Consider the following 24310-nt stretch of genomic DNA (forward strand, 5'->3'; position numbering starts at 1 on the left):
TTTGAGCAAGGTGATCATTTTAGTTTGTTAGATCCTGACAGAAAGGGCATATCAGTCATCTTCAGATTATACATAAATTCATGGCTAAACAAATATTTGAATTAGGAGCTGCCTAATCTCTCAGACATTATGCTTTCCTTTTCATTGCTTGATTTTTTAAAAAATCACAGGTATTTGTTCTATTGTATTTATTGGCCATAAACATTCACCTAACATCTTCACTGTAGTTGAGTGTTTTGCTGCACCATTCATTTCACTGGATAGTACATCTTTATGAACCTGCCTCCAAGTCAGAAGTGAAAGGGTATCCCTTATGGGTAGGGAAACTCATGCATATTTGCATAGGAAACTGATGTGATCCAAAGGTTAGGATATAAATATTATAATGTAGGGTATAAAGTATTACACTAAAAACATAATAAATCTAAACAAGGATACTTTCCTATTCTATAGAGATAACAAATATTTCACCCTTTGCTCCATTTTAATGAGGGCTATGAAAAACTTGTGTCCTAGGAAGTGCTAATCCAATGGAAGCCAAAGCTTCCACTGCCCCCTTTTTCTGTTCAATAACTTTACTTCAAGGTTGTACAATTTCAGGAAGCCTGGGGCCAGTTTTGCCCCCATGAGGCCCCTGAAGTACCATGAGGTACGTGAGGTGGCAAAAATCTGGCAATTTACCCTCATTATTTGCTGGAAAATCCTACCAATTGATAAAATGGACAAATTTGCCTTGAAAACAAGCTTTTCTTCCTACCTTCCTTCCTTCCTTCTTTACCAGTTTGCATTGGTTTAGTTTCAAAATTAGAGGATAAACTGACCATTTTGGCCATTACTATGAATTTTAGTGGTGACAACACAAAGATGTGACAGGAGTGGCAGCTCATAGATTGAAAGTTTGCTTTGCTCTACATAGTATTGTACAATACTGCCAGATGAGAACTTGCTGCAATTTGTAGTTAACTTATCTATCCCATGTCTGAATATTTTGATTTAGCAGGCTATTATTTCTATATGAACATTTGTGGGAATGGGGTTCTGTTAGTTTTTCAGTCCTCTGCCTTTCAGTATTGCTGTCTTTATTTTCTAGCTTGCATTTGTGTGTGTTTTACTGTTAGTTAAAAGCATTTCACAAAAATGTATGACTATGAAAATATAATGCTTGTAAAGATTAGAGTATAACTGTGTACAATATAAAATGTGTGTACCATACATTTGATGGATTCATTATGAATATGTGAACTAGAATATAGATTGTCACTTGAATTTATAAATATTAAATGTATTTTGTACAGTAAGATTTGTCAGCAGGAAATTCAAATTGTCAGCTGCAGTTTGAATTTTTTTTTTATTTTCACTAGAGTACTAGTACTAGAGGCAGTTGTTGCAGATAACATTTCACGTGAGAATTTGTTGTTATTCAGTTTGTTGAATTTTTATTACTGCAGAAGAGAAAAGAAATAAATCAGAGTAAATAATTATCATAGTCCAAGTTATGCCATAGCTCCTTTAAAAGTCTAAAGTCTCAATTTCAGGCACTGCTTTTTCCCCGTTTTGAGTGTGTTATAGCACAGGATATCACTGATAATTATTCTGATTGGAATTTCACACAACAAACCAGATAGCAGCTTGGATTTTGACTCAGTGTCTGTGAATGGAAAAAGGTCTGCTGGTGGAAGGCTGGGGAAAGACGTTTCTACAGATTTGATTTAGAGCCCACCTTGGATATGTTGATGCTGTGGTTCAGTATGCTTTGGGCCAGGCTTTGGCTTTGGGCTGGTTCTACCATTAGCAGCTGCCTCATGCAGGAAATGCTGAACCACAGAGAATGGTGACAAAATGCTCTGTGTGTCACTTGGCTTGCCCTGCCCCACTCCCTTAAGCTAATGTGATACCCTCAAGTGCAAGTGGAGAAAATTCCATTGCCAATCCAGTCAATTTCTTTACCTGGAATGGTAGGGGAACCGCCCAAAAAGTTGTCTGAAGCTTCAGATGCCTCTTTGAATGACTATTTGACAGTTGCCATAATCAGCAGCTGAATGACTTTGCGCCAGTCACAGACTCTCAGCCCAATCTACCTCACATCGTTGTGGTGGTGGTGATAAGACTAAAAGCAGGAGGAGGAAAAAGACCTAAGCCACTTTGAGTTCTTTAAAAAAGAAAAAGAAAAAGGATTGTATAAAACTAATAAATAAATAGAACACTGTGCACATTTATCTCTTATAGTGTAAACACTATTGATACATTTGGGGCATTTTTATTAAAGGTGGTGAAATCTGGCAATAAAATTCACAGCTTTGGGAAAAGGGACCAGTCTATAAGGAGAAACCCTAATGTTCCTGTTGTGGTAAGAGGCTGGCTTCATAAGCAGGTAATTATATAATTATCCACTTGTATGTGTTTCAGTGAATTAAATTAAGGCTAACTGGAAAATATGAAGTCCTTTTGTATAGCATTTGAAAAAGTTTGAGCTCTTTGCCTAGAACTTCAGTTTTCTCTTTACAGTTGGTACAATCAGGAAATCTCAGAATTGATCCATTAAACTTCCTTCCGTGTGTGTGTGTGTGTGTGTGTGTGTGTGTGTGTGTAAATACAGCATTGAATAGATACACACTCTGTGTAGAAAATCCTGTGTATATGTTTACTTTATGAAATATCTAATGGACAAGTAGTTCAGGAAAAAAAAGAAAAAAGAAAATCAAATCAGTATTAGTCCATCATAATAAAAAATGTACTATCCTTTTGGGGTTATGTATGACTAAATAGTGACATTTTGATGAAAATAGCCTGTCCATAATTGTGATAAAGTTTTTCTTTATTTTGTAAATAATGTAGTTCAGCATACTACTGTCATGCAATGATGTGGTGAAAGAGATACAGGATATTGTAATTGGTTGTAGAGAACTAGGTTTACAATTTTAAAGTGCAGCATATACTTATTATGGAGCTTTAGGTACTGAACAACTTGGGATAAAGAAGTAATAAAGAAATATTCATATCTGTAAATACGAGGTTTTCAAAAAGTTTCCACACTTTTAAAAACTCTGTTTATTAAGAATGTCAAAAACAAATTACATTACTTTTCTACATAGTCACCTTCCTTTGTGATGCATTTTTCCCAGTGTTTTACCATCTTTTTAATGCCATCAGCAAAAATAAATAAATATAAAAGTGCAGAAACTTATTTAAGACCCCTCATATAACTGAGCATTGTTTAATATTTCACAATGCTGTTTACTACATTTCCCATAAATTGATATTATCTTAACTAGCTTTATTGTGATAAATTACATGAGAGCAGTGGACAGCAGGTCAATTTTCTGGAAAGAATGGGGTTAACATTAAGAGTTAATGTATGACATTGTGCTAAACAGTTTTACAGGTTGACCCCATCTACATCAATATTACCATGGAAATCTTGAAAAATCTATTCCCGAAATTGTATAGCATTTAATACAAGTTCATATGTCTGTGTGTGTTCGTAACACACAAATACACACAATCCAGGGTACTAATGTCTGTCTGTACATCAGTCATTTCTGCTTAATGAAATTGAATCTCCTTTACTTCATGAGCATGACAAAATTTCCCAACAAAACAGAAAGCTGTGAGAAATTAATGATACTGGTCTGATATACAGTGGTTTTTGCCAAAGCTGCACACAACTCTAGAGGAGCATAATTTTATATCTTAAAGAAGATATATAGCCGTTTAAGATTCTATTTAGTACACAGCTGTGTTGTTATATGTGTTATGAATTTAAGACAACAAATTATTATTTGTATTTTCAGGATAGCTCTGGAATGAGATTATGGAAAAGACGGTGGTTTGTGCTTGCTGATTATTGCTTATTTTATTATAAAGGTTAGTAAAGAAAGCTCTGACTTTTAAAATGTTTATGAGCCTTAGAGTTGTTCCACAAAGTGTATTTTTGTAAATTTAGAAACTAAGCTTTTTAGGGGTCAACACTTCCAGGAAAATACTAAATATTATTTCCCTTCCTTGCTGTCTCTCTCACTTTCATTTATTTCAGGGAGGCTTATTTTATGTAGATTTTACTCTCAGATATTTCTCAGCTTTTGATTTGAGAACACACATACATTTTTTGCATTATACTGATGGTGCAATTATCATATGCAATCCTTGGTGACAAAGCAAAAGCTCTAGTTGGGCTGTAGTACATTCTTTCTTGTCTCCTCCAAACAATTCTGGCTTGCTAAGGATATTGTACTGACTTTCTAAAGAATAATTATCATAAGCAACTGGAAAACGCAAAGGCCTTGGTCTTTTCACTGTGGTATGGAATAAAATATTAATGTTTGGCTTAAGTTTCTGTCATGCATCATTTCTGTAATATGATATCTGTTGTTTTGTTTCTGGAAAAAGGGGTTGCCAGCTAACTTTAATACTATACATACAATCTACACATGAATTGATCCATGTATTCCCTAGCTAAGAACATGGCCAAAGGAACTAATTTCCTATTAAAATAGTTATGTATGTTGTGTCCTGGGGTGGGAGCAGGTGGAAGAGGAGAAGCTAACATAAATGTGACTCTGAATTCCAGTTTCTGGAAAGCAAATAGCAAGGGAGTGCTGTTGTTTCCATGCCCTACTTCTCTTTAAGAAACAGGATGCAAGACTAATGCACCAGCAACAAGGCTCTTCCTATGTTCTTGGAAAGAATTTCCAAGTATAAGATATGCTGTGGTTGAAAAAGTAGAATTCGGTGTTTAGCATTGTGGGCAGAAATAATAAATTGCTTTATAGCAGACGAGACTAGATACCAGTCTTAGCTGATGCTTCCTGCTCTTACTTCAGTTGTTGTTCAGGCTTTCAGGGAGAGATTTTCCACATCATCTGCTACCAGAAATGCCAGGGATTGAACCTAGAACCTTCTGGATGCACTGAGCAAAAGACTTTCTTACCCTTTATGTCACCCTTTCTCTCAGTAGCAATACAGTACCTGGATACAAGTATGTCCTGTACTGCCAAATGGCTTATGTGACTATAATATTTTTGTTCCTGTCTTTGTTCAACTGCCCCAGCTCCCAAAGAACAAAGAATAAACAAGAACAAAACCTTCATAGAGCACAGTTTGTCTGAGTTGCACTGGATATGGTCCCTTGCAAAAGTTGTTTTAGACATCGTGATGAATGCATTTTAGTGTCCCTGCTGAAATATGGAGGTTAATCTGTTTGTTTCTTCATTCAAAAGATAGCAGAGAAGAATCTGTTCTTGGAAGTATACCACTGCCTAGCTATGTAATATCACCTGTTGGACCTGAAGATCATATAAACCGCAAGTATTCCTTTAAGGTACATTTAGTGATTGCAAAGCTTGTGATGATTTAACATATAAACCTGCCACATTTTAGAAATATCGTGTGACTTTGGCAATATTGTCTCACTTCCTCACATACATTTCATGTATATGTAGAGTCATAGCGATTCTGCACATGCATCTGAACTCCTCCTTCCTTTCCCAGCCTCCAGGTCTTCCAGAAAATCTTCTTTGGAAAGCCAGTTTGCTCATCCTTGACTTGTATCTGATGCAATGGGATAAGCTGCAGTTGGAAGGGAAATACGGAGAGTCCTTCTGTGTGTGCAGATCTTTCATGTAGACTTGAAGCCTTCTAATTTTTTTTAGGATGACATATCTACATTCTTGGTCAATATTTTACATCAGTTGGTCATGGAACCATCTAGAGGGGAGGCCATCCTGGACTTAAACCTAAGTAGCAAATTACCTTTAAAAGTAGTAATAGTAGTAATACTTCAGCCACAATGAAGACTGACAAAGTTGCTTGCTCTGCTTGTGTGAGGAGGCTTTTAAGCTCTGCCTTTTAACAGCAGCTCTTGTATTCCAAGATTGGAGGGGTGGGGTGTTGTGGAAAAAGGGGTTCTCTCTCCAGGCACATGCAGAAGTGTGTTCCAGTCACACAAGAGGTGACTGTCAAAAATGCCCAGCATTAATTTGACTAGATTTGGGAAATCATTTTGAATTTAGGGTTTGCTGCTACAGTGTGCTGAATGCTTCAGCCTAATTTTAAATATTTGAACATATTTCCCCACTAAAGAACATGTAATGCTGCATTTTGTGAATGTTGTGCATGACTGAATCCTTGATCTGTCTTAGAAATAAGAGCAAAGTTCAGGAGTTTTATTTCATTGTCAGTTAAAAAAAGCAAGAACTATGTTTTGTTTATAGCTATTCTTTTAAACTCAGATTTTTTTATTTTATTTTTGTGATTAGGCACTACTTGTAGATTAGGATTGTCCCTACAAAAGAATATTAGATGACACACAGTGGCTAATATTAGAAGTATACATGCTTATGATCTACCAGAAGAAAAATTGTTTAAAGAGGAACTCATCTTGGTGATGGCAAAAGTTAATACATCTATATTACATCCAAAATCCTTCTAATTAAAACTGTATACATTCTTTTTATTTTTTATTTTTCTTTCTTCTTTTCTTTTTATTTTTGCTTTTTAAAATAATTTCACAATTCAACAAAGCTTCAAAAGCAGTGCAGACTTTGATGATGATGAAAAGGAAGGAGAGATTACAGAGGTTAAGAAAGAAAAGGAAAAGGAGAGAGAGAAGGAAAACAAAAACAAAAAAGCAGAAAAAGCAAAAGCAAAATTAAGTAAAATCAGTTAATCAGTCTATAATACACTACTTATTCGAACAGATCTTCAATCAGTCTATGGCTTCATAAGTTGTTTTGTTTAATAGAAACATTGTTCAAGCTTTGCTTTCACAGCAGGGGGCCTCAGCCTTCCCTTTTCTCAAGGTGATGCTGAAGTCCAACTCACTTTGCCCCAGCCTCAGGACTTCATTTTCTCCATAAAGCCTTAAGCAAAGAGATCAGAGATGGAACATATCCAAAAGATCACACCTCCCCTTCCTGTCAGAGCCCTGGGGAGATACAGTTGCCTTTTAAAAAAAAGTCGGATCAGCAACAGTGACAAAGAATCTTTCAACTCCCATAGGCAGCCTCTTCTCAGAAAATGATGATGGAGAAAAGGAGAGATCATCTCACCCAGCACACTGTAATCTCAGTCACAACAGTTGGAAATGTCTGTAGTTAATTTCTTCAGTAATACCAAAGATTTTGCAAAATAAGATCTTATTACAAGTAAAACAAGGTATTGTAAAATATCTGTTTCAAATACTGCATACAAACAGGAATGCCTTGTGAAAGAATCTTAGCCTCAAATCCAGGCTGTCTGGAGGATGCAGTTATTCTTCAATTAAAAAGCCACAGTACTCCCAGCTAGTATTCTCATGCCAAGCCCAGTTTACACCAACCACACTTCTCAATTTTTAGTTCTAAGACAGAAACTTTAAACAGCCTGCATTAAAATTTCGTTAGTCATCCGATTATCCATTTCAGAATCCCTTTAAAGTATGCAGACAGAAAATGCCTTAAAAATCCAAACTGCAGCAAATTAAAGTGTTACTGTTCATCCCTTGGCAAAAACAGAAAAACAATGCAAAATAGAATAATAAAAAGAAAAAGAAGAGAGAAAGAAAACAAAAGTGAAAGTACATGTTGGCGGGGTGGGGTGGGGGGAGACTCTGACCTCATTTGAAGTAACCTTACTGGAAGTAACATTATCAGAGCAATAAACAAAATCTTTATGCTCACCTGCCAGAGAGGCAAAAATAACTCTCGAGAAGCAATTTATACCTTCCTGAACGCGATAAGGAAAGGAGTGGCATCAAGCTGTTGCCATTCAAGTTGCCATTCCCCTGGAAGTTAAAACTATATTCATTCTTGAATTGATATCTATCACATTTGTTAAATTGTGACTTCATCTTTGGTAAATATTAGGCATCATAAATTAATTTATAAAAGTATCCACTTGATATTTTACATGGCCTGCAGTATTTATATTCTTCTGTTTCAATAATTTGTCTGCTCTTTCATCCCAGGTTTATATGCAAGTATCTTGCTGCCTCACTTCAGTGCAAATATGTACATTACTATCTAGGAGGGCAAAGTATTAATTTACTCTAGGAGTTGCAAAGCAGTATTTTAAAATGGCTTATTGTAGTGTTTCATTTCATCAGCTCAGAAGTACCAAAAGTTCTGTCAGACTAGAATTTTATCACTCATTACCTATGAAATCCATTTAATTTGCTGAGTGCTGTTAAATGCATCTTGAAATTTTAAAGCAGACTAAACGTATCTTAGAAGTGTATTTGTGGGGGATGGGATCTATGCAAGGATAAATTAATAGAAATATAAGCCCTTTCACATGCGTTGGGGACAAAAGTCTTCCTATGTAAGTTGCCTTCCCCCGCAAAAGCATTGCTTTAACTGAAGAAAAAGCCCTTCTTAGAGAAAAGGAAAAGTTGTATTTAACTCAATAATTGTAATGTTCATTTATCAGGAAGATTTTATTTTGTTTATATACTGCCTTTCTTCACAGCTTCCATTATAATCAGTTCATTCCAGATGTTCAGGTTGTAGCTTAAAATATTGATACTTAAATGGGCCCTTAAATGCCAGCTATCTAGTTATTTATCTTATTTGCAGCACTGTTCTCTTTTCTGTAAACTAAGGGCTAACACAATATAATTCGTTTTCCAATGCTGCATCTGAATTCATGTATTATATATAAGAAATAATTGCAACTTTTGGATTTTTATTGTCTCTTTTATTAGAATGCATTCTAATATGACTGCAATCATAAACATAATTATGCAGGAGTAAATTTAAATTATTCAGACATTCAAGTAAATAGTATCGTATAACATTAGGAAATACCTATATTCGTCTATTGAATGTTTCATAGTAGTCAATTTGATCTGTAAAAAGTATTCAAGGTATAGCCTTCCTAAATGTTTGCACTTTCTTTTCGAAAATGTTTATTGTGCCATAAATATTGACATATTGCTTCTTTATCCACAAAATAAAGCCTAGCTATAATGTTACAATGAAGAGATATTTTTTAAATAATTATAACTGCAGTCCTATACTTATCTACTCAGAAACAATGCATTTTGCATTCAATAGGACTTACATCCAGGTAAGTATGTATAGGATTTCAGCCCAAAATAATGTTGATGAAGTGAATGCGGTCAGTCCAACCCGTTCCTTTCTTGAAAAGTAGGGCACATTTCAAAAATATTGCAGGATATTTAGAAGGCCTTTGTATTTAATTATTTTAAAATAAAATTCATGCTTATCTGAGACAGGCGCACATGCACATACACACCGTTTTCCTTTGCAAAGAACATTAGGACCCAAAAAGTATTTATTGTACATTACTCAGCTGTACAACTTTGCATTTTAAACTGTTTTCTTGTACCTTAAATATGGTCTCTTGTAGTTAGCTGCAGAGATCTTAATATAGGCAAATCAAGTGGATTTATTGCATATTTCCTGTGAGCTTCTGTATTGTTTTAGATTGGCTGATCAGAAAGAGGCAGATGGCAACTTGGAAGGCAAACTGCTAGGAACTTACAGAGCTCCTTGGCAATGAGTACAGTTAAATTGGCCAACCAATTCTTAATTGTTCCCTTTCAGAACTACCAAGTTGATTGCATTTAAAATTGCTTTTGTTCTTTTCCATGGAAGGAATTAAGATTGGGCATTTTGAGTAGTTAGACTCCTGAAAAATACAGGCATTTTGTGAAAAGGAGTAATTTTGCCTGTTTATTCGTTATGTCAACTTTCTATGAATATTTTTGTAGGATTTCTGCTCTTTTAACATTTTGTCCTTGTTTTATGCTTTTGGGGTTTGCTCTTCATTTCTCCTTCTGTGCAATATGAGAGAGAACCTGCCTTTCCTTCTCCCTCTGTCCAGTGTAAGGGCACCTGAATGCATGAATAGGTACCAACATTATATTTTCGTCCCTATTGTGAATGTTTATGTGTTGTATCGCAGACTGTTGTGCTTTAGAGGTACTTAGTCACAATTTAAGAGCACTGAAATCTTGAGTATTCCTATCATTGATTGTCCTCATGTTGACTCTCACATGTGTTTGTGTTGCTTGTTTGGTGCGCTGCTAAGAGATAACTGGCATTATTTGGACAACACTTTTTAATGTCATCAGTCATACATGCTGGAGATAGCCCTTACAATGTCAAGGGTTTACTTACTGTTGTCACTGCATTTGTTACTTATTCAAATATTGTAAGTATGCTTTCTTTAACTGCTGCTGCTGACTGCCATTTTAGCTTGTTGTTAATGAAACACAATATATTAGCTGTGTCTGGTTTTTTTTTAAGTGATTACGTCCTTAGAGGGAGGAGCATGTTAGAATGGATAGTTTCAATCAGCCAGTCAAATTTTATTGCAGTCATTCATCCTATTCAGATTACAATGCAGAACATGAGTAATAGACAATGACCCAAACAAAAATGCAGTTAACCTACTTCATCTAATGCAGTCCATGATGGAGAAGTTAACAGAAGAATTGCAGCCAAAACAGTTCACCTTGTGTTGAACTTTGAAAGAAATGAAAATGATTTTTCTGTAGGTTAATTTAAATGAAGGATAGCCCAGCACTTAGACAGTTTCAGTGCTCTCTATAAAAGGAAAGCAGTGAATTCAACACTTCACAAAATACTAAGTGTAGTAATACTAGGGGAAGACTTCATATTGAAAAGGTCTGCATGTTTATAGAGGTTGGGGTTATTGTTTTTATGAGGCTTTAGTAGTCTGATAACACTCAGCAATTTGAGTATTATGTGTAGCTGAGATCTTATAGGAGGTTTCACACAAGATTAGAAATGTTTTGCGCAGTCAAAACTGTCATTGTGTTTTTGAAGCCAAGCAAGAATGGTAAATTTATCCTTCAGTCTAATCCTTTGGCAGGAAAAGAGAGGCTCTATACAAACTGTAGTCTGTAAAAGCTGAACTGGAATTATATGAATTGCTACATAAACTGAAAGTTGAAACCAGACATTAAACCAAGTTTTGAAATTAGATACTCATAAGTGGATACCCAAGGAAATGATTGCCATTTGTCTATTTTGTTTCCAGCTTTTTTGTTTCATTCTCCCACTATCTGTTTCTTTGCGTTAAAAAATCTCTTCCTTTATTTTAAAATTTCATTTTTTTCCTCACAGTTGAAATAACTAGTTATTTCTTTGAATTTAGGTTCGGCTGTCAGAATTTTTCCTCACACATTTTTAAAATCATACCAGGCTTCTAGTTTTCCTTTTTTTAAGGCCCCTCAATTTATTTTGTCACTTACCTATCGTTTTTAACTGCCAGTGTTGTCCTCTCTTTTCATATTTCCTTAGATAACCAATGTTGTCATATTTATTCTTTTTATAAATTTGCACTATGCCTATCTTTTATAATCATTCCATATATTTTAACATAGTGGAAGAAATAGATTTTTTATTCAGTCTGTAACTTTTCTTTCTCTCACACTGCAGTTAGCTGCAATTTTAAATTGCTGTGATTGTCAAGCCAAATATCAACATTTTAATACTTTCCTAATGTTTGTCCAGCTTGCTTGTTGCTATTTTTCTTCCACCTAATTCCAGTCAGTTTAAAATAGAAAACTGAAGCTTTGTGATTTCTTCTTCTGCAAGTAGAAGAGTGGAGATTGTGAACCCAGAGCTTCACTATGGCTCATGTTCACTGCAGTTCTTAAATCTAAACTATGGTTTAGTGTTGCATCAAAATAGGCCCTATATTTATTCCTCTGTGCATGCTCAGAAATATATACATATGTGCTTCTAATAGAGTAATATTCTGACTCTCCCCTTTAAAAATGGGTTAGCTATTTAAATAAATATATGTAACAGCCTGCCTCATACATTTGGCTGAATGAAATGAAACTTCTGTCCATATTCTACCCATTTCCTTCCCCATGCCAATAGGCTTTCTGCTAAACATATTCTGAGGTGTTTTTAAAACACACATCTTTTCTGATATCTAAAGTTATCCCCTCTTGGTGACTTCAAACAACCTTCAACCAACATTGCTCATGCTATGAGTCCTCCAGTTTTCCAAAGCAGATGGATTGTCCCACTCCATGTTTGGCTTATGAAAATCCACCTTTTTGTTTCATAACTCAGGAATCATTACTCTAATCACCAGGGAACCCCTTTTGCCCTCACCTTGGGCCTTTTCAGGGTTTGAATTATATCCCTGTATAGGGACAGTATTAGGTGTGAATCACATGTTAGAAGTCCCAAATTGTTTATTCCAGTAAAATGTATCCAACAAAAGTGGGAAAAATGACGTTCTTGCAGGTGTCGCTCAAACTCTCTGTTCTTGGGAACAGGAAGATTGAACAGGCAGAGAAAGGAATAACTTAGGCACAGTAGTATATATATCCTCCAAGCCTCCAGAAATGCCATAAGATAAAGCTTCATGCACCAGTATTCAATTTCATGAGTCTGGATATGTTCCTTCATTAGGAAGGAGCAAGCACAGTAAATGTTCAGTACCTTAGTACACCTGTGTTCAGCAGGCACAAAGCATATTGAACATAAATGAGGTAGTCAGTGGTTGCCAGTGACTGAAACCTGGAGAAGATACAGGTGGAAGATAGAGGAGTGATGTCTGCCAACTGGTTTGACTGTATGTTGCAAACAAAGAAACAGAATGTTGTTGTGTTTTTGTTAGTGAACACTGAAGGCCCATAGTGTCTCAGATTAAGTTGTAACATCCTTTGAGTATACCCTCAAAATGGGCTACTTTACACCTACCGGAATAGCAGGTATATATATATTAACCCATAGTATCCCTGTAATGCACAAAGCAGAGTCTCTAGCATTATATTATTACATTTTTATCACACCTTTTTTCCTCTTGTGAGGACTCCAAGATGCCTTGCATAGTTCCACTTTATCCTCACAACAGCACTGTGCAGTAGATTAGGCTAAGAGTGACTGACTGACTCAAAGTTACCCTGTGAGTTTCATGGCTGAGTGGGGACCAGAACTAGTCTGGGTTCCTAGGAGACCCTAGGTCACCTGGGTTCCTTGTCCAACACACTAACCACCAGACCACACATGCTCTAAGTTGGTGTGTCCAGTTTTGATCAGGCCCATGTGATATACAGAAAGGGGAATTACTTTCCTCCTATGGAACTTTCCTTTCCATGGACTTACTTTCCTTCCATGATGTTCCTGTGGGATTACTTTTCTCACATCCCGCAGTTTCAGTGCAAAATTTTCTCCTTTTTGAAGCTCTTGTATGACATGGGTGGGATTTAGCACAGAGAAAGGGAACTGTTGAGACCCTGGGCCATGAGTGTATGGATGAACACTGCAAGACACTGGGCTGCCATTTTCATGCATATACAAATTGTGAAGCTCTTCTGTTGGACATGAGCCAACAATGGCAGGATGTTCTTGTTACTGTTGAGTTTTACTTAGTAAGCTACAAAGGATTTTTGTTTCATGTGTGTGGCTTGTTGCTTTGGATGCCCAATATCAGAACCCTTTGCTGCTGTCAGCCTACAAGTAAAACATGCTGGCTGTATTTGTATAACCACATTCTTTCCCTTCTGGATGTTGATCTTGAAACTGAGCAGAATTGAATGGTTTTTGTGTAACCTTGTTAATGGAAGCTTACAACATCATTTTTGACTTGGCATTAGGATATGTCTCTTTGTCTGTGTTACTGTGGCATGCATTTTGTGTAAACGTAACTTAATTGTATTGATTTAGTGAAATTTCCATTCAAGGTTTTTAGGTTTGTTTTTCCCTATCAAGTCTTTGTACTCTGCCCTCTCCATCCTTGCATGTTATTGCTATTAGCAGCATGGCTTGTAAATCCAGTGCAGCAGTGTGCTATAGTAATGTAGCTCCAACCTATTGGCTCCATGCATTCTGTCTAGGCTTTTAAAAATAATTATTTTGTATGGTTAACTGTTTAATGAATTTATGGACACATATTTTAATGGATATAATCTCAGAACTATAGTTAAGGTTAGTCAATCTTTAGTAATTTTGCAACAAAATTTTTAAAATACTTGTATAGGATAATAAAAATGGAAAGTATTTTCTATTAAAAATCACAAACATACTTTTAAAACAAAATGCAAGGCATCATAAGAATTTTAATCTACTTTTATTGTCATTATTATCCCTCATCCAGTGACTTATAAAATATATTTACATTAATAAATTCAACAAAAGAATGAGCAAACACACCATTAGCCTCTTTTGTGTAATGTATGCAGTAAATGAAATGCATAAGGTAGGAAGAACATCATAAAAAGTTACAATTACTAGTACGAAGCTCAGATAAAATTCTGCAATGGTGTTGCAGTACTATGAAAAAATGCACATGGGTGCTATGCATATGTGCTTGATGGATGTCAGATTTCTGCTCTGTGATTATTTATCGTGTTTATACCCCACTTTTTTCCCACCAAGGATCTCAAGGCAGCTTACTATAACCCTCTTTTTAGATGTAAAGGCCATCTGATTATCTAGAAATACTGTACATTAGTGTGGCATTTTGGAGACTTGTGTATTCTGTGTCCTTTAAATATATCTGATCTATCTCTCTTTCTCTTCCTACAGGCTGTCCATACAGGCATGAGGGCATATATCTATAATAAGAGTTCTGTTATTGGCTCTCAGGCAGAGCATTCAGGGATGCGCACATACTACTTTAGTGCAGATACTCAAGAAGATATGAATGGCTGGATCCGGGCTATGAATCAAGCTGCCCTTATGCAAACTCGCTCATCACCAAAGAGGCAAGTTTTGGGATTTACTTACATTTTAACTAAATGATACTTCTTTCATATATCAGTGAAATGTTAAAAATAACCTTTTGCAATAACATACTTCTAAACATTTAATTTTAAGGTATTAGGTTTAAATGCCACATGTCAAAGCTGTGCCTTAGGTCAGGTACGGCAGGTTGTTTGGCACTTTAAGAAGAGAGCATTGTTGTATTACAAAGTTAGAAAAATGTGCAGAGCACTGAATCTGCCGATAGTGGAGAGACTAACATGAAGAAAATCCCTGAGGTGATGGAATCCTAAAATGGATTAGGCCCTTCCTTGGCCACAGCCCCTAATTATGCTGAAGGAGTAAAATGTTCTCCTCTGCTGCATTCTAACCATCTGCATCCACAGACTGAGGGGTGAACCTGAAAGCTGTAGTCCCACTAGGCCATAGGCTTGAAGCTGAAAAGCTCAAGCACACTGGCCCCAGCTACCCTGTTTTGTTCTTTTTCTACTGCTTCTGCTGGAGGCTTGGCAAGTTGGATTCTGTGTGGCAGAAATAGCAGAGCTGGTTATAAATGCAAAATAAAAGAACAAATTGCTTCCTTTCTTGCATTTGCCAATTCTTGTGTATAATCTGGTACTTTCATTCTCCTGTATTATTTCCAAATTACTCCAGTATTACTCCAGATTTTGTAATTGTTATTCTTTGTGACTAACTTAATCTTCTATGCCAAGCTATACTATCCTGGTTTTTCTTCTGACAACAAACATTCTAGCAATAAGTAATAGGCCAGAGCTTAATATATTGAATTTATTTGATAGCTAGATAAATAAATAAATAAACATTTGGTACATTAAAAAATACTTTTGATACATTAAAAAAGATACTGATGAGCTATGATGCTTCGCCTTTGGAATTCTGTCCCCAGTGCGATATGACAGGTACCATTTTCATCTGTATACCTAGACATTTACTGATTTTAATACCTAACATGATAGATTTCTTTATTCTTCATTGTGGCCTCTGTGCATCACACATATGGGTGCTGCGCCTGCGCAGTGCCTAGGGTCAGAAAGATTAGAAAGCTAACAGTTTTTGGCAGGAAAACTCCACTCCCCTCCCCCTCAGTACTATATATAGAGTGGAGTGTCCGCCATTTTCTCAGTCTTTTGCAATCACCATTTGCTGTCCCTCGTGCCTCTTCGCTCTCAGATTGACTACTTTCCTTGCCTAGTTAACTTCATTGATTGTTCTCTTGTATTTCTAAGTTCTTTCCCTTGTATTTCCAAGTTTTTTTCCCTTGTTACGAAGCTATCTCTCTCTTGTTCTCCCTTAAAAAAAAAAACCAAAAAGATGATCTATTCCCTCTGCACTATCTACTCTTCTTCTCTTTTGTGATGGCGCAGTGAGCGGCCTTTCGCAAATGTGCGGAGTGTGGTTCCAAGATATCCCCCACGGACCTGCACGATCTGTGCCTTCTCTGCCTTGGCGAGGGGCACAGAATGGACAAGTGTGGCCATTGCTTGGCCTTCACCAAGCAGGCCAGGAAGAACCAGGAGAATAGTCTCCGTAAACTGCTCTGGGACCAGGCCCTGATGCAGTCAGACCAGCTGGTCTCAAAGCCTGGCTCTGCTTCGGCCGCGCCTCCACAGCGCTCTGCCTCTGTCTTGGCTGCGCCTTCTCAGCACCCTGCCTTGGCCTCTGCTGCACCTCCACCATGTCCATTGGGACCGGCCCTGCAATCGACCATGCAGGTCACTCCACCGGGATCCCCCAGACAGGTCGTGCGGGCTGAGAGTGCATCCCCTCGATGATCTGAGGCGCCGATGTGCAAGTCTATCTCAGACGGGGAAATCTGTGACTCCCCGCCAAGAGCCCGCTCACCAACCCTGATGCCTCCATTTGGACCAGTCGCAGAGACTTTTTTGCCACCACAGCACCGGAGCCGTTCCGCTGACAGGCATGCTGAAGAATGGGACCAACCCAGCTACGGAGGCTTCATGGGCTGGGGCGAATACCACTGCTTTGGCTATTACTCATCAGCACGGGACCATCCATCACCATCGGCCCTGAGGGAGGCACCGTTCACGTCTGGCCGTAGGGAACGGAGACACCCCACTTCACCGGGGAATTCATCATCCAGCGGGCACTACCGCTACGAGGGCGACTCGGATGAGTCGGAGGCAGACTCTACCTCCCCTGATGTGGCCATTCTCAGGGCCCAGGGTCCCCAGATGAGCCCCACATTACTTTCAGGGAACTCATGTCTAGGCTTGTTCGGTCACTGGAGATCGAGGCACAACATCAGCCCGATCCCAGCACCGATAAGTTCTACGACATTGTCAGGGGTGAGCAATCAGCGGCCATCGTACTACCCCTTATAACCACACTTCGCCAAGCGATGGTTCAGCCTTGGAATCTACCAGCTCAGCCGCAGGCCACGTCTTGTCGCTATGAGGCAATGTACTGGGTCAGGAGGAGGATATTCCATTCCTCCTGCGTCATCCAAAACCGAACTCGATGGTGGTCGAGTCATCCCAGGGCAGGGAATCGAGGGGCCACACAGCTCCTCGTGACAAGGAGGGCAGGAAGATCGATATGCTAGCGTGCTGGGTCTATGCGGCCTCTGGACTCGGCCTCCACATATCGAACTATGAGGCGACACTTGCACAATACCAATTCATTATCATGCAGAAGCTTGAGAATATCGCCTCTTCTCTGCCTGACCACCAAGTGGACTTGGCCAAAGTATTCATAAAGGAAGCAATGCAAGTGGCCATACAACAACCTTCAGCTGCACGGCATCATGTAGACACCGACTCCAGGGCCCTGGTCAGTGCAATCTTCCTCCGTTGGCACGCTTGGCTGAGGAGCTGCAATTTCCCAGAGGAGATGAAGCGTAGAATCGAGATGCCATTCAATGGAACGGGACTCTTCCACACCAGGACGGACCACAAGCTCAAGGCCATTCACGAGTCGCAAATGACAGCTTGTCATATGGAGATCCCAACACAACAAAGGCATAAGTGGTCCTGGTCCCGTCCATCATATCGCCAGCAATTCCAACCATGGCAACAGTACCAGCAGCGCAGAAAGCAGCAGCCGCAGCAATGCTTCTTGCAGGGCCATCGCAACTTTGACAATGATAAGCGCCAGCGGTGACGGGCCCGGCGAACCTCTCCATCTCTTCAATTCCCACCTTTCTCTCTCCCATTTGGGGATTGGCTGCAAAGCCGACTCCCCATTTGGGAGTCCATCACATCTGACCGGTGGGTTTATCCATCATACAACTCAGATACAGAATAGAATTCAACGTAGTTCCTCCATCGAGTCTGATTCGATTTATGCCATGCTCGCCAGTGTTACAAGACGAAGTTCGTCAGCTACTTCATGAAGGAGTGATTTGCCAGCTCTCTCGTTCTGAGGGAGTCCACAGATTCTGTTCGAGATATTTTACAATCCCTAAGCGGGATGGTGGTCTCCGTCCTATCCTGGACTTATGAAACATTAATAGGTTTATCAAACCTAAGAAATTTCGGATGACCACTCTTCAAAATATCCTTCTGAGGAGAGAGGATTGGTTCACCTCACTGGACTTAAAGGATGCTTATTTTCCTATCTCAATTCATCCTTGTCACAGACACCTTTACGTTTCACTGTCGGATCCGACATATTTGAATTCAGTGTCCTCCCATTCGGACTGGCCACTGCTCCGCGAGTCTTCATGAAATGCATGGCTCTGATGTGTGCATATCTGCGGCTTCAGGGTATCCAAGTATATCTTTATCTGGATGACTAGCTTATCGTTTCCCAGACTAGGAATAGCCTTTTCTCAGCAGTCCATACAACTTGTGCTCTACTGGACGATCTTGGACTTTGTATTAATCATGAAAAATCGTTCCTTGTTCCCGCACAGGTGATCGACTTCATTGGAGCTTGTCTCAATTCTACCCTAATGAGGGCATTTCTTCCTCCGACCCATCAAGACGGTCTCTGTGCATGTATTCATTGGATTTGACGAGACAAGACGGTACCAGGCTCTTTCCATTCAGAAACTCATGGGCCAAATGGCCGCTTCGGTTGCCATCGTTGCATACGCCAGACTTCGACTTCATCCTCTTCAACTGTTCTTCAACAGATCATTTCATCCACAGCGGGATTCACCCAACAAGCTAATCCGGCTTCCGCTGCCTGTTCTGCGTTCCCTGTCATGGTGGACTATACCAGACAATTTGAATGTAGGTGTCCCGTTCCGGCCGCCTCAGCCGACCGTAATCCACTACACCAATGCATCGTTGATCGGTTGGGGTGCAGTATGTGCAGGACTTTGCACCCAGGGCGCTTGGGACTGACAGGAAACAAGAAGACACATCAATTTTCTCAAACTCTTAGCAATCTTCAACACTCTACGATCATTCAAGAATACTCCTTGACGACAAGTAGTCCAGATTGCATCAGACATCATACCCGCCGTGTTCTATGTCAACAAACAGGGTGGGACAAAGTCAGCTGCCCTGTCCTGCCTGTCGATGAAGATTTGGGATTGGTATATCCCGAGGGACATAACTCTGCTGGCAGTTCACCTAGTGGGTACCAACAACGAAGAAGCCAATATGTTGAGCAGACAGATGTCGACAACTCACGAATGGGAGTTGGACTAACACATTTGCGATCAGCTCTTCCGTCTTTGGGGACATCCGGACATGGACTTGTTTGCTACCCATGTGAACAGGGTATGCGAACTGTTTTGCTCCAGGGCAGGCATCGGACCGGGGTCAGCAGGAGATACTCTCGTGATCCCGTGGGACAACATGAACTTTTACGCCTTTCCTCCAATTCCACTCTTGATGAGAGTTGTCTCGAAGATAGCCCAAGACAATGCCACAGGAATCCTGATAACTCCATGGTGGTCTCGCCAGCCGTGGTTCTCCACTCTTCTGCGGCTGTCAGACGGCATATTTCTTCGTCTCCCATCAATACCACATCTATTAACAAGATGGAGTGATTTAACTTCTCTGAACCTCACAGCTTGGCGAATCCGCTGACTCTCGATACTGACTCGGTACCAACAACATCTCAAGCATCGGAAATTCCCACTTACGGAACTGTGCATTTGCTTGCTTCCTTGGACCCGATGGGATTAACTTTGGGATTGACCATTCTCGATCCAGATATTCAAAGAATTCTTGAATCTGCTCTAAGACTGTCAGCACGGAGATCCTGTGCGGCAAAGTGGCGTCAATTCTCATCTTTCACTGAATGTCACTCGTTTGTTCCTGGACTGGCTTCTATCGAGAACATTTTACAATTTCTTTTAGAGTTGCATCGTTTGGGACTTAAACCTTCATCCATAAAGGTTTATGCAGCCGTGATTTCGCATTATTGTGGTACAATACAGGGCTCATCTGTTTTCTCTCAGCCGGTGGTTAGATGATTCATCAAGGGACTGCAAAACCTTCATCCTTCAATTCGTCCTGTTATGCCGACGTGGAGCCTTTCAGTTGTACTGCAGGCACTTACTAGAGCTCCCTTTGAACCTCTGGCAACTATTGACTTACGGCTAGTATCTTGGAAGACTGCCTTTCTCATAGTCGTCACGTTGGCTCGAAGTGCTAGTGAACTTTGTGCTGTTTGAGTAGATCCACCGTATTTGAATTTCCATAAGGAAAAGGTCTTCGGATGGAGTCGACATTTTTGCCTAAAGTTGCCACTCTGTTCCATATGAAACAGGAGATCATCTTACCTGCTTTCTTTCTATCACCATCGAACCCAATTGAAAGATTCCTACATACTCTCGATGTTTGGCATTGCTTGGCATTCTACAGGTCACGTACAGAGTCTTTTAGATGCTCTAATCGACTCTTTGTGAAATATTCTGAACAAGACAAGGGCTCTCTGGTCACGTCTCAAAGACTGTCTAAATGGATTGTTCAAACTATCGTGTTGGCATATCAACTAGCAAAGATGGACTTACCTATCTCTCCGAAGGGTCACTGCACACGAGCAGTAGCGGCATCATCTGCCTTCGCCTCAGGAATCCCAATTCAAGATATCTGCAGAGCTGCAACCTGGGCTGCTCTGTGTACCTTCACCAAGCATTATCTCCTTGACGTGTATGCCAGACAGGATTGTTCTTTTGGCAGAGCGGTCCTCTCAGCTATTCTTCACTGACGACACCTCCCTCCTCCGAGTCTGGTAAGCTTGCTAGTCACCCATATGTGTGATGCACAGAGGCCACGACGAAGAAAAGCAGGTTGCTGACCTGTAACTGTTGCTCTTCGAGTGGCCATCTGTGCATTCACACAACCCACCCGCCGGCCCCACTCAGTGTTGCTGAGTGGATTCGTCTGTTGGTACCATGCTTTTATAGCCATGGTATATGATGAACTTATTGTAATATTTTTCTCTCCCAAAAGGGGGCGAATGATCGGTCTTCCAAAGACTAAGAAAATGGCAGACACTCCACTCTATATCTAGTACTGAGGGAGAGGGGAGCGGAGCTTTCCTGCCAAAAACCGTTAGCTTTCTAATCTTTCTGGCCCTAGGCACTGCTCAGACGCAGCACCCATATGTGTGATGCACAGATGGCCACTCGAAGAACATCAGTTACAGGTAAGCAAGCTGCTTTTGTTGTTTTTATCTCTTTATTTCAATGTTTTAATGCTCTCTATGATTTGATAATGGCATGTGGTATATGACTATTTTAAAATAAGTAAAACCAAATAAGTAAAACACATTAAAAGTCCATTATCTAAATGTTCTCAGGATCTTACAATGAATGATATCAGACTTTAGAAGAGTAGATATTATTTTCTTTATAGCTACTAGGAAGAAACTAGTTACAGGTACATAATTTTAATAAAATATGAAGGCATAGAAAGTAGACATATTTGCCTTGAGGGTTGTTTAGCCTCCCATGTCTTAAAATGGCCACTGTAGAGAGCAGCAAAATTTGTCATTTTAGCTAGGTTACGGAATTCCTTCCCTAGAAAAGTGCCTATGGGCTCTTCAGTAATAAGAATCTTGATTTTTTTTTTAATTCACTTCCTGCTTCAAGCATCTTGAAAATGTTTTACTCAGTGTTTTATGGTTTTTCTGTGCAACCTGGTATGTTAGCTGCTGTTCTTACATATTTAGTTTTGATTGGTCTTAATTATATTTTCAACATTGTATATTCAATTGTTTTATAGCTTTTAGAAGCCTTCCTGAGTGGGGTTTCTTTCATCCAAAAGGTAAAATATAAGTGCACTGAATATAAAGAGTTGTCTAGCTGACTGATTGGTCTCTCTGTCTTACAAAGTGCCAGATCCACTCTAAAACCAAACAATACTCTATTGTTCAGTATCAATAGCAATTTATATTTTGGTAATCATATGATAGTACTGGACATCTCTATGCTGCCTTCTTCCTTGTTCATTGTATGATATGGGGAAAAAGAGGTTTAAAAGAAAATACAGTTGCTAGTTAGATGCCATTGATACTTTAATAATTGATGTGAGTGGTTAAATTTTGGATGACTGAAGCCATATTAAAACATGTTCATATCTAGAAGTTTGCCCAGACAATAATAAAGTCCATAAACAGGTAATAATTAAAAATGACAGTTTCATAATACGCATTCTTTAGCAACATATGTTAAATATTAACAGATCTTTATTATCCTAATTACATATATTTAATATTTAACTGATAAATTTAAATATGTGTTTTTATAAGAAATGTAGAGTACAAGGGAAATAATAAACTTCAGAATGCTGCACTTAACACTTCAGTTTCTCTGCACACACATCAAAGTTACATCCTCTGTGATAACACTCCTTTAAGCAAGAACACTTCCTTTAAGGCAATATAACTCCAGAAAGTGTTTGAGCATATTAGAAAATCTAACCAGAACATCAGTTAATTTTTTATCCAATAAAGAGAAAGTGTTGACATTTAGCATATATGTTGTTGTTTCCCATAGAGAAATAGAAAAAACAGATCAGCAAGCTGTTCCTCAAGCTAATCATGTGGATGTTGGTAAAGATTGTGTGAAGTTAGAACCTACTGATATAAAAGGAAGTTACAGAAAATCACCTGAAACTTCTGCATTTGATAAGCATGATGAAAAGAGAAAATCAAGAGAAGATGAGCATTACTCTTTCAGGAAGAACACTGTGGAATCAAAAAGGGAAAAATCTAAAAATCTGTTGGAGGCTGGCACACTGAATCCAGAGGCAAGTGTGGCTCGGTCTCAAGCACCTCAGCCTGTTGAGAAAAATGGAATGCTTTCCAATTCATTAAATTCAAGTACTGGCCTAGTAGAGCAGAATGGCATCGGTTTATATAAACGAGGAGTTGTTCCCAGACCAATTCAGAATAAGCAGACACAAAGGAAAAACAACATGGCTCACATAGAGCATTGGGTAAAAGTTCAAAAAGGAGACACAAAAAGGTTAGTAATAAATTAGGGTTGCCTGTTTTGACATGTTTGGTATCTTGCTTCTCCTCTCCTCCCCTGATTCCAATAATATATAATCTCTCTTTGTTGCGGCAAGATCCTAAGATAACTTAGAAAAGTTAGTGGAAAGAAAGTTCTTCGTCGTGGCCTCTGTGCATCACGCACATGGGTGCTGCGCCTGGGCAGTGCCTGTAGCCAGGAAGATTTAAAAGCTTAACAGTTTTGGCAAGAACTCTGCACCCCTCCCTCCCTTACAGTGTAAGAAGGTGGAGTGCCCACCATTTCCTCAGTCTTCTTGCGACCGCTGTTCACTGTGCCTCGAGCCTTCGTCTCTCAGTTCCTATATTGTGTATCCTGTTCTCCCTTAAACTGTTGTTTCTCTTAGCTTCTTGTTATGATTTCCAAGTTATTATCCCTCCCTGTTAGAAGTTTTCTTCACATTCCCCCTTTTCCCTGTTAACCCAAAAAAATATATATTTTTTTTCTCTTCTTAGATAGCTTTGCTATCTTCTCCTTTTTTCATTCTTGATGGCTCAGCGTGCGGCTTTCCGCAAGTGCTCTCAGTGCGGGTCTAAGATGTCTCCTACTGATCCACACGACCTGTGCCTTTGTCTCGGAGAAGGGCACAGGACTGATAAATGCGACCATTGTCAGGCCTTTACAAAGCAGACACAGAAAAACCGAGAGAACCGCCTGTGCAGACTCTTATGGGACCAGGCCCTGCTTCAGTCTGATCAACTAGCAGGCCAGTCCACTGTGCACCCTCCTCTTCGGCTGCCCCTCTGCCCCCTCCATCTTGATCAACAGTCTTCTGTATAAAACCTCACTAATGTAGAGTAGCACTGATGGTGCTACTCTGCCAGAGGGCAAGTGCTCCTCTAAATCTCCTCACACACAAAAGGAGAAGAGGAAGCACAGTGGATCAGACAAGTCCTCAGGCCACAAGAAGCCTAAGAAGGACAAGGCAGACAAGATGGCTCACAAAACCAAGAACACCAATCAGCCCTGACACCATGATTCAGGTTTGTCTGCTCTGTCGGTCCTGACCACCGCTTCGGTACTGACACCAATCGGACTGGCTCTCCAATTGGCAATGACGGGTTGTCCCTTCTGTCCTGTCCTCGCCAGAACACCAGGAGGCAGCCATGTTGGGATTGATGTCTGATGGAGATATCCGGGACTCTCCACAGATGGCTCC

General features: G+C 39.4%; 1 protein-coding gene across 6 annotated transcripts in view; it reads left to right on the forward strand.

Annotated features, from left to right (window-relative positions):
- Nucleotides 1-24310, forward strand: part of PLEKHA7 (pleckstrin homology domain containing A7) — a 199055-nt gene that overhangs the window by 124845 nt on the left and 49900 nt on the right. For 3 of the 6 annotated variants that reach the window (XM_044425604.1, XM_044425601.1, XM_044425602.1), the window contains exons 5-9: nt 2267-2371; nt 3792-3864; nt 5217-5317; nt 14517-14695; nt 22636-23106. In XM_044425604.1, the coding sequence (XP_044281539.1) occupies nt 2267-2371; nt 3792-3864; nt 5217-5317; nt 14517-14695; nt 22636-23106 (929 nt within the window). Of the gene's footprint in view, nt 1-2266; nt 2372-3791; nt 3865-5216; nt 5318-7133; nt 7153-7624; nt 9850-14516; nt 14696-22635; nt 23107-24310 lie in introns of those variants that run through there. The other 3 variants (XM_044425603.1, XM_044425606.1, XM_044425605.1) reach the window with 3 other exon arrangements.

Source organism: Varanus komodoensis, unplaced genomic scaffold (assembly GCF_004798865.1).
Source record: "Varanus komodoensis strain SLA01 unplaced genomic scaffold, ASM479886v1 scaffold16, whole genome shotgun sequence".
Lineage (NCBI taxonomy): Eukaryota > Metazoa > Chordata > Lepidosauria > Squamata > Varanidae > Varanus > Varanus komodoensis.